Source organism: Corapipo altera, unplaced genomic scaffold (assembly GCF_003945725.1).
Source record: "Corapipo altera isolate COAL_440 unplaced genomic scaffold, ASM394572v1 180, whole genome shotgun sequence".
NCBI lineage: Eukaryota > Metazoa > Chordata > Aves > Passeriformes > Pipridae > Corapipo > Corapipo altera.
Window position 1 is genome coordinate 4,531,914 of NW_020884915.1, and position 16,818 is coordinate 4,548,731.

Here is a 16,818-nt window from a genome sequence, read left to right on the forward strand (position 1 = left end):
TCTTGGAGGAAACCACTCCAGAGTATCTTGATCTCTCACACAGCCTCTCCACATGACTTTTACCCAGGACAGGTCACTGCAGAACTGCTCCCAGGCCCTAGCACACATCTACACAACATGTACTGGAGAGTTCAGCAGAACGTGGAAGCCCATTGACAAGGGAACTGGGAGCGGGGGAAGACAGAGCCAACGTGGGCTGCATTTTATTTGCCAGGTCACTCTTTGGATGAAGCATCCTGATTTGGGTTTGCCTTCACATTATAAGTTTACATTGCCTCACATTTCTCCCTCTTCAAAGTCCTTCTCCTGCTCTCTGCAATTAATTACACTCCTACAATGACTTTTCTGCACTTTCAGACTGGATCTGGATGCCAAGGCACCAAGTCCAGTCCCACGCTGGAGCAGCTACATCATTCCTACACTAGCTGCAGTTTAATTTCACAAGAATCACCTACAAAACAGTTCAGAGAGCACTCTAGAGAGCTAACACTGGTTATCTTACAATGGCATCCAAACTGCAATGAAAAGACATCATCCAACCATCCTTCTTAGTCTTCCTAAGAGGTAGTGATGTCTGCCCCAAGCAGCTTTCTGCCTACGTGCCTTTCGTGCCACATGAGCCTCTTTGTTCCCGCAAAGACTTACCCTTCTCCTAAGTCATCACTAGTTTCAGAAAATGAATAAGGCTTCCCATTTCCTGCCCTGGGTTGCTGAACAGTTCCATATCAAGCAAACCCTGAAAGGGAAGTGTCTCCAGCAAGAGCCAGCCAGAGCAGTGCCAGTCACCACAGACCAGCTGCCCTGCTTCAGCCAGACACCTCGTGGAGCTTGGTACCAACCACCTGGTCTGTTTCTAAGCAAATATTGAGTAATATAAAGAAAAAGATCAGTTGTCCAAACCCAAAGCTCTTCCCAGTAACGTGACTCCTGACAAAGCCCTCACGTGGAAGAGTGTCTCCTGTCAAGAGAGGATTTTACCCCCGAGGCATGATGGAGGAGCTGGTGGGTTTGGCCAACGCTGAGGTGCTTGAGCTGAGCCAGACACGTCTCCCCAAGGTGAACTCAAAACTCCTCCCCTGCTCTCCTGCCAGGATGACCAGCAGGGCTGCAGGGAGTATTCACAAGCAAAAGTCTTTATTCAGCACTGGCACTGGTGCAGGAGATGCCTTGGAAGCAACTGCTGAGAAAAATGAAAGAGGAGTTTTCACACTGCCTGAATCCTTGCCCTTTCGGCCGGGAACGCTGACAGGCTTCCCTGCAATACCCTGATACACTCACAGTATTGCCCATCAGGGACCAGACTAAAACCACAAACCCACTTCCAGCAGACAACTTAATAGCTATCAGATGGTCGTAGCTTTGTTAATTTAGCATAATGAAGAAAGCCAGTTAAGCAGGGAGCAGTCTCCATCGTTACCCCCTTAAATCAGTGGCAGTGGTTTTGAGGAAAAAAGTGCTTCAACCTACGCTTCAGCTGGTGTTTCTGGAATTACTTCAATAACATAGGCCCCAGAGACAACATCAGGGAAGTCTTTATGGCGATCCTTCAGCTCTCTAGCTTTGCTGGAAAATGAAGAAACAGCAACAAAAATATTTTGTCAAGATGGGGAAAATAAAAAAGTCAGGCATTTTTACTGAAGTCAATATCTACTAAATGTAGAGCCGAAGTGCTTTACATGTGTTGATGAGTCACTTCACCATTTATTTTAACCCTTAGGGTGTGTATTTCAAGAGTTATTACACTTTTTGCATGCACATATCTTTTTAATGCCTATTTCTGGTAATGGCAATCACTTTAAGAGATACAGAGGATCAGAGTTAAAACATTTCAAAACTCAGTCATTATTTTAGAACCAGCAGAACGTAGAATAACAGAATGCCTGGGTTGGAAGGGGCTTTAAAGTTCATCTCGTTCCTGCCATGGGCAGGGACACCTTCCACTAGCCCAGGTTGCTCCAAGCCCTGTCCAACCTGGCCTTGGACACTTTCAGAGAAGGGGCAGCCACAGCTTTTCAGGGCAACCTGAAAGTTGAGGCCTCACCACCCTCACAGTAAAGATTTTTTTACTAATATCTAATCTAAACCTATTCTCTTTCAGTTTGAATACATTCCCCCTTCTCCTGTCACTCCAGGCCCTTGTAAAAAGTCCTTCTCCCTCTTTCTTGCAGGCTCCCTTCAGGCCCTGGAAGGCTGCAATAAGGTCACTTTGAAGCCTTCTCTTTCCCAGGCTGAACAATCCAAATCCTCTCTGCCTTTCCTCACAGCAGAGCTGCTCCATCCCTCTAATCATCTTTGTGGCCTCCTCTGGACTCATTCCAACAAGTCAGTGTCCTTCCTGTGCTGGAGACCCCAGAGCTGGATGCAGAACCCCAGGTGGAGTCTCACCAGAGTGCAGTAGAGGGGCAGAATCCCCTCTCTGAACACCTGAAAAAACCCCCAACCCTTCGTGTTTCAGTGCTTTGTTCTACCTGTGGATCCTGCAAAAGGGAAACCTTCTGTTTGTTTTTACAGGACATGGAATCACCTGCTCACGAGTCTTTTACAGTCTGAGCATGAATAAGCAAGTCCACACAAAAGCTTCATTTTACATTAAGTGAAATGTTTAATGGAAAATAATTTTATAGGAACGGGAAAACGCACGTAGCTGCTGCAATTCTTGAAAACATACAACAACAGGGATAGAACCCCAGGACAAATTCACAGTTGCTAGCTATTCTCTTCTGAAGCATTAAGGAGAAGAAAAAGCCAGGAGTTGTTTAAGAACTAGCTCACATAAGAGCCTAGGAGAGTTCGACCACGTAGCAGACGCAGAGGAGAAGAAGGTGGCAAGAACTGGCTGTGAGTTGTCACCAGCACGTACAGAGCCACATGCTGCTGGCTCAGACCTCCAAGTCGTGTCTGCAGATCATGGGCTTGATCCAAATGCATGCAGAGACCACACTTCAGAAAGGTGAGGAGCCACCACTGTCACTTACCTGGGAGTTAGAGACATCATTCGTATGCCGATGTATTTCTTTTTGGTTATAGCTTTTCCTGCAAAAAAAGGAAAGCAGGTCTTGGATAAATTGCTCTCACCAAAGGAGCCTCAAAGGCTGTTGACTTTCTGGTTTAGTACTGTTTTCATAGAATCACAGAATGGTTTGTGTTGGTAGCGACATTAAAGGTCATCTAGTTCCAACCCTCTGCCATGGGAAGTGATGCCACCCACTAGACCAGGTTATTTTCATGTTTTCCTCTTTCAAAGCAGTGAAGTGCAGTACCTTTAGCTTGTCTGTCATGGGACTCAGTTAGGAACTTTTTAATTTTATCTGATGGGATAGCAAATGAGATGCCTGCTGTAACTTTCAATGTGTTAATTCCAATGACTTCACCATCCTAGAGAAACAAGAAATCATTATTAGCAATGTAAAACACCTCAAAGAGAAATGGATCATTTCTTCAAAGCAACCACAAAGACAAATTCACACAACACACTGTGTAGCTGGTTTTCAATTTACCAAATGCTTTCTTTAAGTCTAATTTTTTGAGTCTGCAGACAAAACATTCTTCGATAATTCTGGAAAGCTGATGTGGATATTCATCTTGCCACAAGCAGAATAGAGATAATAACTGGGCAATTCTTCTGCTTGCACCAGATGAGCAGCACGTTCTGCAGCCAATCTGAACCTGCTGACTTCAGCAGACACCTCACAAAGCATGGTACTGACTGCTTCTGAGCCAATATTGCATAATAATACATAAAGAAAATGACAGTTCACCAGAAACAAAAGCTTTTCTTGGTAATGTGACTCCAAGAGTTTCAGATGAAACATCTCTGCTGTCACTTGATGCCTGGAACACTTCTGAAATCTCAGCAGCTTCCTTCCCTGATTCATCCCAGATAAAAACTGTCCAACTATAGAATTTTTTTAAGTGGAGCTTGCTGGGACTGAAACTGTGCTGCGAACTGGGTGCAAAAGAATTGCTAAATCTCCTCCAAGGCAGCAACTGAGTAGCCCTTAATTCCAATTTTTGCCATGCCTCCTGAGGACCACTGTCTCCCCCCTGCTCAAGCCCACATACCCACAAAAGACCTGAGAGCTCTCACACAGCAACTGGGTTTTGCAACCTGCTTCAGTTGTTCCCTCTTTGCTTCCTCTCCAGTTGCTGCAAGGGCAGATCTGACTACGTGCTACAATATCAGCAAATAACCCTCATATCCTGACAAAATTTTTCAACCTCCCTGGCGTGATTCAAAATAAAGGGGAAGACACATTTCAGAACCATTAAGCTGAGTTTCAGTGTGCAAATTGTGCAAAAAGAAAAAGAATTTCCAATGCTGCATGGTGGACAGACAGGGCAAATGCCTCACTTTAAAATGGGCTTTTTACTTCTTGCGAGGCATGAGCAGAAAAACATTACACTTGCTTGAAACTATGCAAACTGTAAACATCCTAAATATATTGAAATCCTTTTGCCAACAAAAACACGGACAAGTGATTTGCAAGAACCATGTGAATTTTGTGTAGTCAGCCAGATATTGAAAGCTTTTAATCACATATCTGGTGAGGGGGCTTGTTTGTTGGTTGGGCCATTTTGTTCTGTTTTTAAACTAAAAAGCAATAAGCTTGACACTGAGTAAACTTGGAGAAACTCTTACCAGGTTTACTAGGGGTCCTCCGGAGTTCCCATACTGAAAATAAACATAAGTCAAGAACATATTTTAATGTTTAGCTCTTAATTTACGGCAAGCAAAACATAAAAGAAATTTTTGAAATATTTCTGCAGTGCAGTAGAACAGTCCTAACAGCCAAACCCACTAACTACACCTAAGTCACCCATTTTAGCTGAGCTTTGCAAATGCTTCGTTTTTTCTTCTCTTGCCAGAAAAAGTTAGGATAGACAGGGTTTTCCTTTTGTTTTAATAGTGCCACACTAGCAACTTAGAAGATTTTAGGACAGCTCTGGGAGCTGTTAGAGAAGATTTCTTACAAGGCCAAGACCTGAAGCACAAAAACTATTGTTTTGCCTTAATGCAGAAACAAACTTGAATCCTTAAACTGAGCTTGGCTTCTTTTTCAGAAAACAAGATGGATTTCGAAAAGACATTTATTTGCCAGAGAATATTGCCTCCTCCCTTGTAATCTGCAAGAGTTTTGAAGTGAAGGCAGATATTGTACTTGGTGAGGTTCCTTGGGGGATTTTCAAACAACAATCAAGTGCTGCTGCGGCACAGATGTCCATATTTACGAGGATAAAAGCGAAGCTCAGGGCTCTTAAGAGCTGTATCATGGGTGAAAATTTCAAGGCAGCTATTCAAGAAATCTGAGAGCTTCAGGGGCTGAGGCTCAGGGCAGGACATACGTTGATGATGGCATCTGTCTGGATATAGTCCATGTCGGAGTTGCGGAGCCCCAGCTCCTTCCCCCCGCGCTGGGTGGTGCTGACAATGCCCGTGGTCACCGTGTTCTGAAGGGAAAATGGGCTTCCAATGGCCACCACGAATTCTCCCGGCCTCAAGTCTGCAGACTGACCGAGCAGAAGAACTGGCAATTTACCCTACAAATAAAAACAAAGCAAACAAACAAACAGATTAGGATGTGTAAGACACTGCTGCACTGGCAGACAAACCCTACAGAAACATGAATACACTCATAGCGTAGAGGAAAAAAGAGAGGCTTTTATCCCTCAGGGATTTTGCTTGTTCTGTTTTCTTTGAGTGTTTTGTGGGGGTTGGTACAGAAACATCCCAATGGGCTCTTTACAACGGAGAAAACTTTTTCCACAACAGGTACACGTTAAATCAAAAACAATTAAAAGACCAGAGGAATATTTGTGTTCTGCTCTACACAGCAAACAGCTGATGATACCAAGATGAGTTGTTCCCAACACTTCTCAAAATAATTAGCCAACAGCTGCTGAGGTAAAAATGATATTGTTTGAGAGTGAACACTAAAGAGTCATGAAAGCAACAGCCAAAGAGTATCAAGCATGCATACGTACAGTTAAAAGCATTTTAGGTTCTCACAAGACACCAGCTAATGTTTCACCTCACTAAGTATCTCTTCTAAATAATCATATTGCCTCCTACAAACCCTGATGTCTTCCTCTGAAGATGCTAGAATTTAAAGACTTTATGTGATTTTTCTGTTATGACAGTAGAGGATACCATTATAGTTTCCTTTCAATATCTTATCTCTGAACATATTAAATATCATGTTGTTGAAGATACTCTCATTAACAACAGAAGTCTGATGGGCTTCATCTTTTGCTGGCAAAGCTAGCTTTAACCCAGCTTTCCTCCAGGCTTGACCCACTTCAAAATTCTAAATTTTGGCAAAAAAGGGAAAATATTACAAGTTTAAACTGGAAATCCAGAGACAGCTCTTTAGGGGCCTTTTGTTACCAGCAGTGTGAAAGCCTATATCAATAACTCACCCTTAGGGACAAATATCCACTAATTTAAACTAACCTAAATGCCCATCACTTTGTATTTTTCACCTACAGTCTTCTTTCAAATGCCTTAGGAGACAGACAACGTAGAAAGTAGAACATAATGGCATCACTTATCACTATATGCTGCTGCAAATACAGAAGTCATGGTTTTAATGTTTGACAAGACTGGTCTCGTGTATCCTTTATCCAGCTTTGTTACAATTCCACCAGTGAAATTTCACTCAGATGAGGAGATTGTTTCAATAAAAACTCATTGCCAAATCCCACACGGGGTAGGATGCTCTGTGGAAACTTATCTTTCAGTCTCCAGACAGCAAGAAAATAATTAAACCAACTGCTTGTTAAACAGAATCAGTTGGAAGAGCAACAGAACAGGCAACACAGAAAGGAGAAAAACATCCCCATTTCTAATTATCTTTCAGATGAAAGTTTTTGCAACAAGCAATGCACTATTAAATATTAATTATAATATAACAGCCCCTATCAGTGCCATAGATGGACCCAAACATGGCTGTGGGTTAATCCTGGGAAGGATTCAAGGGCTCTACCCAGTTTCCCCATCGTGTTTGCAGCGTGGCAGACAAGCAGCAACATCCCAAGGCAACACTGCCAAGCAGTTCCTGGTCCCGGCCCACAGCCCTGACTCCGAGGGATCTCTCCAGCACGATTAGCTGTGCTGGGAAGCACGCAGCATATGCAACACAAACAGCCCCATATGGGTATTGTTTGGACACAGGGAGCACCCTGGCTCTTCTTTCTCTCACCAGATGCTCTCGAGCTTACGTAGCACGTGTTTTCAAGATGTCGTTGGTCAAGAAGAGCATCTTTTTTTTTTTTTTTTGGCACTGCTTTTCCTTATTTAAAAAAAAAAAAGAAACTAAAAAAACAACACAAGACAAAAAAGTGGCTTTTGTTTGTATCCCAGTGCTCTGAAAAGGGATACTTTGTAGAGAAAGAGGACATTTATCAGCAAATGAAACATAGACAAGCAAAAGAAAACAGGATGCTTCTTATTTTTCACTAGCAGAAAGAGTGGTTGTATACAAAGTTAAGGATTTATACAACGTTCCTGAGTTGCAACAACAGTCACAAAGCCAAAACTGCATTTGGCAGCAGAAAGAAAATACAGGAACCATCTCTGACTAATACAATTACTTCTAATTGTGCTGAGTTTTCAAGCCTATACTAGCTAGGCTTCAGTTCAAACTCTAACACTCTATGGATTGGCTGTGGGTCATCCATGTGATTCAAATGCCTTCTGGAAAGTTTGGCTAACCTCTCCTTTGCTAGAAACATAAATCAATTGAAAAAAATGGCCTTGCTCTGCACATATTACGAAACACAGCTTTGGAAAACCTGTCCTCTACTCCTTGTGGTTCCGTGGTGTGGTGCAGAGCACACCAACAGCACTGCATGAGCACACTCATCAGCGTCTCTGCAAGAAAGTGCCATGCAGAATTGGTTATGCTGAATATATGTGCTGTAAAGGCTTTAAATTCACGGGTGTCACTCTCTTAAGTAGCTTAGAAATACCACTGCCACATTCAGAATTGAATTTTCCGTTATCAAAAAAAAAAAATCAACCAAACCAAACCAAACCAACCAACCAACCAAACAAAAAAACCCCAAGCATTTATTTGAATTGTAGATGTGGGTTTGAAGTGAAATCAGTATAAAAACTATCAAAATCCCTGGGTATCAAGTGATGGAGTGGGAAAAGCATCCTTCTGCAGTCCCCACCAGGAGCACTGGAAATGCCAGGCAAGCACTTGTGGCAGTGTTGTAACCACAACCTTAGCAGAAGACCCTGCTTGTGCACTCACACCCTTCCACTGGCAAGCTCATCCCTAGGATGTTAAGGAATCCTTGTAAACCAGGTTTAAGTGCCTGAGTCTGGGGATTTTAATAACTACACTTAATAAACAGGCATTCTTCAATTTTTACACAACGTCTGATGGTCGTCAGGGTGACATAATTCACTACAGCTCATGATTTTCCTGGTTAACAGTAGATTTGCCATGGCAGTTAATTAAAACCCCAGGCAAACGAGCGTGCCTTGCAGCACAACCAGCAGGGAGCCAGGAACACCCAGCACCCAAACCCAGCTCTCCCAGTGACTCACTGCAAGACCTTGGGCAACATGTAACGTCTTTTCTACCCCTCCACTTTTCATCTGATGGAGCCCTGGGGCTCTGCTGGGCTCCGTGTTTGCTCAATAAAACAAATCTGCAAGAAGCCATTCTGCAGGCACACAGAAATAGGACTAAACATGCAAAACCCTAAGTGGCACATGACTCACTGTTTACAGCCAGCCGGAGAAGGAGCCATTAATTAGGGTTAATATTTTAAGCCTTTCACATCCCAGAGGGCTTCAGACGTTTTTATATATGGATTTGACTCAAACCCTGGATAAACATAACTCCCACGGGATGGAGAGAGGCACACCACCACAAGAAACAGCTCCATCCAACAATAAGGTGCAGCTACTGTGGCTTGAGAGAACAGGGCAAGTAGAGATCAGCATCAGGAGCTAGAGAGAATCATAGAACCAGAGTCATTTAGGTTGGAAAAGACCTCTAAGATAACGAATTGAACAATTCCCCCAGCCCTGCCAAGGCCACCACTGAACCATGTCCCCAGGTGCCACATCCACTCAACTTTTAAATCCTTCCAGGAGTGGTGATTGCACCCCTGCCCTGGGCAGCTGTGCCAGGGCTCAATAACTCTTTCCATGAAGAATTTTTCCTAATATTCAATCTAAACCTCCTCCAGCACAACTTGAGGCTGTTTCCTCTTGTCCCTTGTTCCTTGGGAGCAGAGCCCTGGCTCCCCCCTCCCGTCAGGGAGTTGCAGAGCCTCCTTTCCTCCAGGCTGAACACCCCTAGCTCCCTCAGCTGCTCCTGGTGCTCCAGACCCTTTCCCAGCAACATTCCCTTCTCTGGACATGCTCCAGCCCCTCAATGCCTTCTCTGGGGAGCCCAAAACTGACCCCAGGGTTCAAGGTCCCTCACCAGTGCTGAGTACAGATGTTCACCTGATGTGAACAGTAAGTGGAGCCTGGACAAATCAGCTCTGAAACTGAAAGAAGAAGCAGCACAAAACCACCACCAGGCACAGCCACTGCCACAGAGAAATGCAAAACCAAGAGACAGACAGACACCCACAACCAGCGGGCGTTTTGGTTTGAGCTTTTTCATCCATGAAATAAGCAAATTTGTCTCTGTGCTGGCACAGAAAGCAAGTAAATCCCTCCTCTGTTCTGTAATCCCATTCGTTTGTGGATGGAAGATCAGGAATTTGCAGGAAGCAGTTTGCAGTTCAACAAACGGATGAAGAGGAGACAAGTGCTCTGGGTTCATTTTGTGTTAAATAGCGGCAGATTTCCTTCATGCTTTTTATTTTTAGGTGGGAAAGGAGCAGATGCTGGTTTGGTACACTAATTCTGCTGTGAGTAACTCTGGGAATTGCATTTCTGTTCTGGTTAATGAAACTATTTAACTTTCAGAATACATCATGACAAAATAAAAACACAGGCCACGAACATGTAAAAATGTACAGTATCATCTAAAATCTAGAAACTGCTTGACAAAATGCCAAAGAAAACGAAAAACCCAAGCTGAGCACATTACAAGCCTCCAAAAGTATTTCATCTATAGTTAGAAAAGCAAAACTGAGTCTCCTTATCTAAATACAGAGCATGGGAAGCTTGCAGAAGAAAAAAAAAAAGAAGAAAAGGATGAAGTGTTGTTTTGATATGTCACCAGGTTTTCAATTGCCTGGCAAGAGATTGCTGTTCTTGCTTTAAAAATATAATAAAAATAAAATTACAATTAAAACCACCACTAAAATAAAATAAAAATACATTAAAAATATGCTGGTGGTGGCAGAACCACCTCGGGTGAGCATTTTGCTGCATGGGGGAGCTGGACCAGTGCATTGTCCCCACAGCAAGGGCTACTAGAAGCTTAAGATGGCAGAAAACCACTGCTGTCTATATTGATGAATAAACAGGAGTTAACATCCAAGCTTTTTACAAGCTATTTCATTTCTAGGGTCTTCTGGAAGCAATATGTGGGTTTCCTCAGGCTCTCAAGAGGAAGCCACGTAATATCCAGCGACAGATTTCAAAGTCAAACAGCATTTTAGAAAAGCCACTCACATCTGGTGTCCAAGCAGCTTGTTTTTACAAAATGTGGGCTCTTAAAATATTGATACACAAACAGGAAAGTTTGCTTTCCTGCTTCCTCCAGTTTGTACACACAGGGTGAAAAAAAGCAAATCCCCTCTGACCACAAAGACACACAGATACTCTTTGCCTCATAAACCACCGAAGGGATGAGGGCAGAAGGTGGTGTTGATTTAAAAGTGTCAAACTAAGTGCTCATTAATAAGATGCAGGAAAAACCTTAAGCTGAAATACTACCACAAATTAGAGATGGATCACAAACCCACTGCTGCTGTACCATGTAGATGCCAAATCCTGGCTAGGATAAAGAATCAGTAACTGGACACGCTGAGGAACAAAAACCTTCAGGACCTGGCACGTCTTCCATGGCATAGGTGTGATTTCAGAGCTGGTGACAAGTGTCTCATGGCTGGTTTTTAAGCACGTAGGAAGAGGAAACACCTCAAAATAAAGCCATTCACCATGCTCCTCCCTTCAGTACCCACTGCCAAACCAGAGGTACATCCACAAAGATCATTTTTGCAGGCAGAGCCCAATGTCTGGGGGTGAAAAAGGTCTCCAGGTAAAAGCCACCTGCACCTTCCACTACTTCTGGCTTCCAGTTTTCATTTGGGTGGGAGTACAGGGCTCTTTTATGATTCTGCCTCCCATTAACCCTGATGTTGTCTGTTAAACCACCCCAAAATTTTCTCTCCTCCTCCTGGTGTTTAGTTTTCAGCAGCTGTATCACACATTCTGATTTAACAAGACAGTTAATCATCATGAGTTGAATTCCACAATCCAGCTCTGCCAGCTCCAAAGCATCTGTTTGCTTTGGAGTGTTGTGCAATAGTTTTGATGGGTTTCACACTCACTGCAGAATCACACGTGCCATGCAGGACACATTATTTATTTCACCAGTCTCTGCATATGCTGCCAAAAATCCAAATTTTTCTAGGAAAGTTTTATAAACTTTGCATGTTCATATCCAAATTGTCTACAACTGCACTGTTTCTTTCTAGAACTGTGGTCTCCTCATTGCCTTTGGAAGGATAGTTAGATTGGATTCATGTTGACCACAGTGACTCCAACCTCACTTCCTACTTTCAACACTTCAGCAAACTGCTCTCTGTTACTACAGACACGAGAAACACAGTTGCTCTCTTTTTATAGACTGTAAAAACAAATACATTTCAGGATTGGAACAACTACTCCAAGGTTTCTGTTCCTCACTGACTGCAATGTGTTTTTCCACAGAGAGGAATTTAATCAGGGAAACAGTTTATTCTTACTGGTGCCCAGATTTTACCACCCTCTTTCATTTCCTATTGCACTCAGCAAAGCCAAATTAGCTCTAGTAATGTCTTTGGCCAGATGTTCACACCTTAAACAGAAACAGCATTCAGGCTGCTGCAAAATCTGAACAGCTTTAGGAATACCAGCTGACAGCCTAATCCCATACTTCAAGCCCAGCTCTGTTCCTAACCACAGAGACATTCCTCATCCTTCAGATCCTGCCTTAACATGCCACACAGAAAGAGAAGGAAAAAAAAACAAAACAAACTTCTGCAGCTTTGATGTCACCTTTGAATAATTTATTCAAAATTAAGAACTTCACTTCTTGCTTCAGAAAAATTTCCTAGGGGTGGTTTTCATGTCGTATTCAGATTTTTAAAGGGTCATTTGACTCCTTTAGCCATCAAATACATTTCAACTTCAACAAATTATTACCTCGGTGACTTTAAAAAGCCTTTTATGAATTTGAATGGTTGCAAGGCATTTCGGTACAAAAAGGAAAGCTCAAACACTGAACTTGAATGAGTACGTAAAAATGTCCCATAAAAGCTCAGTCTGAGAATCAATTTCTCAGCTGACTTCTTTTCCATTTTAACTTTTTTGTGAACACATAAAATTTTGCGTTTCTAATGCTGCCTAACTCACATCTGTCTTGGGAACAGAGGTGCCTCAGGCCTCACCTTGGGCTGGGATTTGCCAGTGCCACGTCTCTAGAACCAGCTAGAAATCTGGGCCTCCCATCCCACCAAAAAAACAAGTGATGCAAGAAGTTTTTCCCAAGTCTTCTCAAAATTATCCTGAGCTGCAACGGGAGAGGCCAGTGGGGCAACAACACAAAAGGTACTGGGTTGTACCACTGATAGAACACTTACCAAGGGTGTGTCAGACCCAAGTTTAATCCATATTATACCTGATTTAGAGCAGAGATGTGAAATTTGATATCCTGATACCCAGATGGATGTGCTGAGCTGATATTATGTGAGGGAGACAATGGGGGCTTGCTCACCTCCTTCTGCAGGAGCTCAGCCTCCAGGCACAGAGATGTTTCCCAAAGGTTCATTAAAGCCAACCCTTTTTCTCATAGAAAGTTGAATATTAGTGAGTCAATCCCTCCCTGTCCACCCCCAAAAATATAAATATAGCTGGTTTGGTTTAGCTCCAAAACAGAAAAACTTTCCTGCCTTAAAGAAGACAACTCATCTGGCTGCATTCTCTCTTTTCCAAGCTGCTTCCAGTCTTCCAGGTTCTCCCTTCCAACAAGAAGTTTCCCAGGGAATTCTGGAGCCATTTCCTTAGGATATCAAATAACATTCAATCCCGTGGCTGCTCTCTTCCCAAGTCCTCAAAATGACCCATCACATCAGTTCAGTGGTTCCTCTCTAACTCCCATGTCTCCTCTGCAGTTCACCTTCCTACTGCTCCAAGGGCTCTTCTCACCACCTTTCTCTGCTCTGCTTTCTCCACCATGTTTTACTTCCAATTTTAAAGCACTTTTCCAGCTGCCCTTCACTCCCTGATGTATCCCTACTCATCCTAATGCTGACAGTGCTCATCCTGGGGATCTTTCCCTTTGCTTTGTTACTGCTTTTGCTTACTTTACGATAAAAATGAGAAAACAAGTGATTGGTGTAAATTACCTCAGGAAAACAGAGGGAAAATCAACAAGGTAAAAAGCTTTATTGGTATTGTTAAGTTTTCCTGTCTGTTTACTGTTAAGAAGATTCTAAATAAGAATAAGAAAAAGCTTTTAAATTATAAAGGTGGCAAGGGAGCAGCAGGAGCACTTCTTATCTCGGGTCATCCAAGAGTTCTGCATTGGACATCTGATTTAGTCATGAACTCTGGCACAAACGCTTTTGGCCTCACTAGGGAATAGGTCTGAACTAAAACAACACTGCAAGACCTACACATTTTTGAGTCATGTGTTTCAAATGAAACGTTCTTGCCCTTTAAATTTGGAGGTCATTAACTGACAGGCCAAACAAGGGAAACCAATATGAGCAGCACCCCAAGCAATCACATGCATCTAATTGCATCTACATTACGCAGGATTTCAACACAATATTCCGCTTGCATTCCACGGCAGAACCTCATGACAGCTTTCCTGCTGTTAGAGGAGACAGAATAATGCTGACAGACATACATCTGATATGGAGGAGGACTATGGATGGAAGTTACATTCTCATTTGTTCAGAAAACCACTTGCAGTGTAAGAGCGTCTTTCCAAGCCAGCTCCAATTTCCATGTGCAAGATGCTTCCCGGGATATTTTCCATTTCATGATCTATATCTGTGTGGTGCAGCCTTTCAGAGGGAAAATGCATCCTCTAAAAGCAATCTGTGACTTCAGTATAGGCACTCGAGACAGACTAAAACATCCCTCTCCCAAGCACAAGAGAACACCTTAATTTCTTCTCTGAGGGAGAGTTTCATCAGATAATGTGTGTGCAAACCAGCCAGCAAACTATTTGCTGGTTTTTATTTTGAGGATACATACAAAAGTGCTGCTGACTTCTTGCTCTACACTGAGAGGTGACAAAATTAACCACTACCACCCACAAACTCAGCTGTTAAAAAGGCATATCCACCTTGCTCAAATATTCTCCATAAAACCCAGCCCAGCAAACTACCTGTTTTTCCTTCAAACACGAAAATCAGCAGCAGTTTTTGGAAAGGATGGTACTAAAATTAAAGGAATAAAACATGTCTTGCTTTTAACAACTCACCTGAGCATCTATTTTAATTAGTGCAATGTCTGATTTTTCATCAACATCTTTAATTTTAGCTTCATATGTCTCCCCATTCTTCAGCTCCACCTTCACCCGGTTTTTGTTGGTGACGACGTGGGCGTTTGTCACGATCAGTCCATCTTCTGAGACAATGAACCCTGAACCACTGGCAACAGGAACCTCCCTCTTCGAATAGGGAAGCCTAAAAGACAAGGAAAATCAAATATTTATCACTGAAAAAAAGCTGGAAGATCACTCCAAATACCACACAGCCAAAAGGAGCTTGGTGGGTTTTAACGTTTTAGGATATCTACTGCTACTTACTCTCATTAAGAAGATAAAGCACATGCATTAGCTTAACTATTTTTTTTGCCAGGACTCTTAAATTATCTTTAAATCTTAAGCATGACAGATATTTATTATCTCAAAAGCCTGTTTGCTATTACACAGCATCAATCAACATTTCTGGCATGCTGGCAGCTGTTTTCAAGATTGCCAAAAAAAAAAAAATAAAATCAAAACTGGGCATCTTGTTTACTTGCGAAACAATTCAATGTGAACCACAGCAGGAGCTATCTTCTCCACCACATCTGCAATAAAGTTGTATTTGTGCCTCAGGCTGTTAGGGTATTCTTGGCCTGAAATAGAAACAGAAAACATGTCATGAGTTCTTCAAGTGACCGGAGGAGGGTCATTGCAAAACACCTGAATTAAAAAAAGCTCCAAGTGGATATCTTTCCCTTCCTTAAAAGTCATCTGCAGCATGACCCTGGGACCCATATTTCCTTGCTGCCTCTTTGCACAGAGGCAGTGTGCTTTACCCTTAGGACAAAGGATCTGTGAAACCTCCCTGCCTGGATCACTGGGCCACGGGGCAGCAGAGCCGTGGCCGCAGTCACAGAGCTCGGTTCATCCCCCGTGGTGCCCAGGGACGAGGCACTGGAGGAGCACAGATTTTAGTCCAGGTCTGCACTGCCCTCCTTTCCCTTGTCAAAGGGATTTTGTACTCAGATGCCTCCATTGCTGCTCTCGCCTCTTTTCTGGATGGTCCATTTCGCTTGTATGGTCTTCTCAGATTAAACAAACAAGCTCTGTTCCTCTGCCAAAATACGCCTTCTTGGAGGTTTTGAAGTTTCATGCTGCTGCATTTGTAAAATGCTGAGGACACAGAGGTCCTGACCCCGGTGCAAACCCTCAGCAGCTGCTGGGAAAGTTTAACTTGGGTACAAGTTTTGGGCTTCCTTTCCCACCAGTGTCCCCACTCAGCCTGAACCACCAGCCTCAGCAGGGCACCTACACATGAGTGCACCTCACATATGCTCCACACAACCATACCCAAGGCATCCTTTCCACTAAGACCACCTGAGGTCCATCAGCTTCATGCGGAGTGGATCCCGTGTGCTTTGGAGTTACTGAGCCACCCCAGGACTATAAAATAGATATGAAAACACACAAGGACAATGGGACTGCAAAGCTCTGCATTCCTGGGAAGTGCTGTAACAAAAGCTCATGGTCACTGAGTATTCAAGAGGGGTCAGTGGGATTTTCAAAAGCAACTGGACACCAAACTCCCATTGTGGACAACAGAAAACCTGTCTGCACCATCAGACATCTAAAGGTCTCTGGGAAAAACTCACAATTCTGACACAGCTCCTCCTTCTCAAGCAGTTTGGGGGTAAAACTTTCCTTTTCAAAATTGTGAGCAACTAAACAATTGAGAAGACCCCAGGGAGTTATTTTCTGTTTCTTTAGAGGCAAGAAACCCCCTTTGTTTTCACTTTTTTATCTGATGCCTCCATCTCATGTTATACAGGCACAAGCCAAACCTCTAACTGACTTGCAGATGAGTATTAATGTGTTGTGCTGCTCCAATCCATCTTTGCCATTGGGCTTCTAAATCAGTCCAGAGATTAAGCAATAAGCAGCTTGTGGGTGCTGTAAGTGCCTTTGGTGGTGTAACAGGATGATTTATTTGCAGAATTGTAGGAGACAGGACTATCCTATAAAATCATCCCAACACCAAAACCCTGAGTGCCCTTCATTATAGGAAAAAACAGAGTGGAAAACTATGCAAATTTTCAAGTATATACTGGAGACGATAATGATTTGGGAACAAAACATCTCTGCTTTTAGTACTATCCAGACACTGGTTTGATTCAGGTGTGAACGTGTTCCAATGCCAGCCAGCACAAAC

At 43.0% G+C, this 16,818-nt stretch overlaps 1 protein-coding gene across 1 annotated transcript in view; it reads right to left on the minus strand.

Moving 5' to 3' along the window:
* The window catches only part of HTRA1 (HtrA serine peptidase 1), a 33,019-nt gene that overhangs the window by 1,714 nt on the left and 14,487 nt on the right, over window positions 1-16,818 (minus strand). Inside the window, exons 2-8 of the mRNA XM_027655142.1 lie at window positions 15,163-15,262; window positions 14,622-14,826; window positions 5,344-5,538; window positions 4,640-4,672; window positions 3,261-3,375; window positions 2,976-3,033; window positions 1,468-1,563 (exon numbers count right to left, since the gene is read on the minus strand). Coding sequence (XP_027510943.1) covers window positions 1,468-1,563; window positions 2,976-3,033; window positions 3,261-3,375; window positions 4,640-4,672; window positions 5,344-5,538; window positions 14,622-14,826; window positions 15,163-15,262 — 802 coding nt within the window. The remainder of the gene's footprint in view (window positions 1-1,467; window positions 1,564-2,975; window positions 3,034-3,260; window positions 3,376-4,639; window positions 4,673-5,343; window positions 5,539-14,621; window positions 14,827-15,162; window positions 15,263-16,818) is intronic.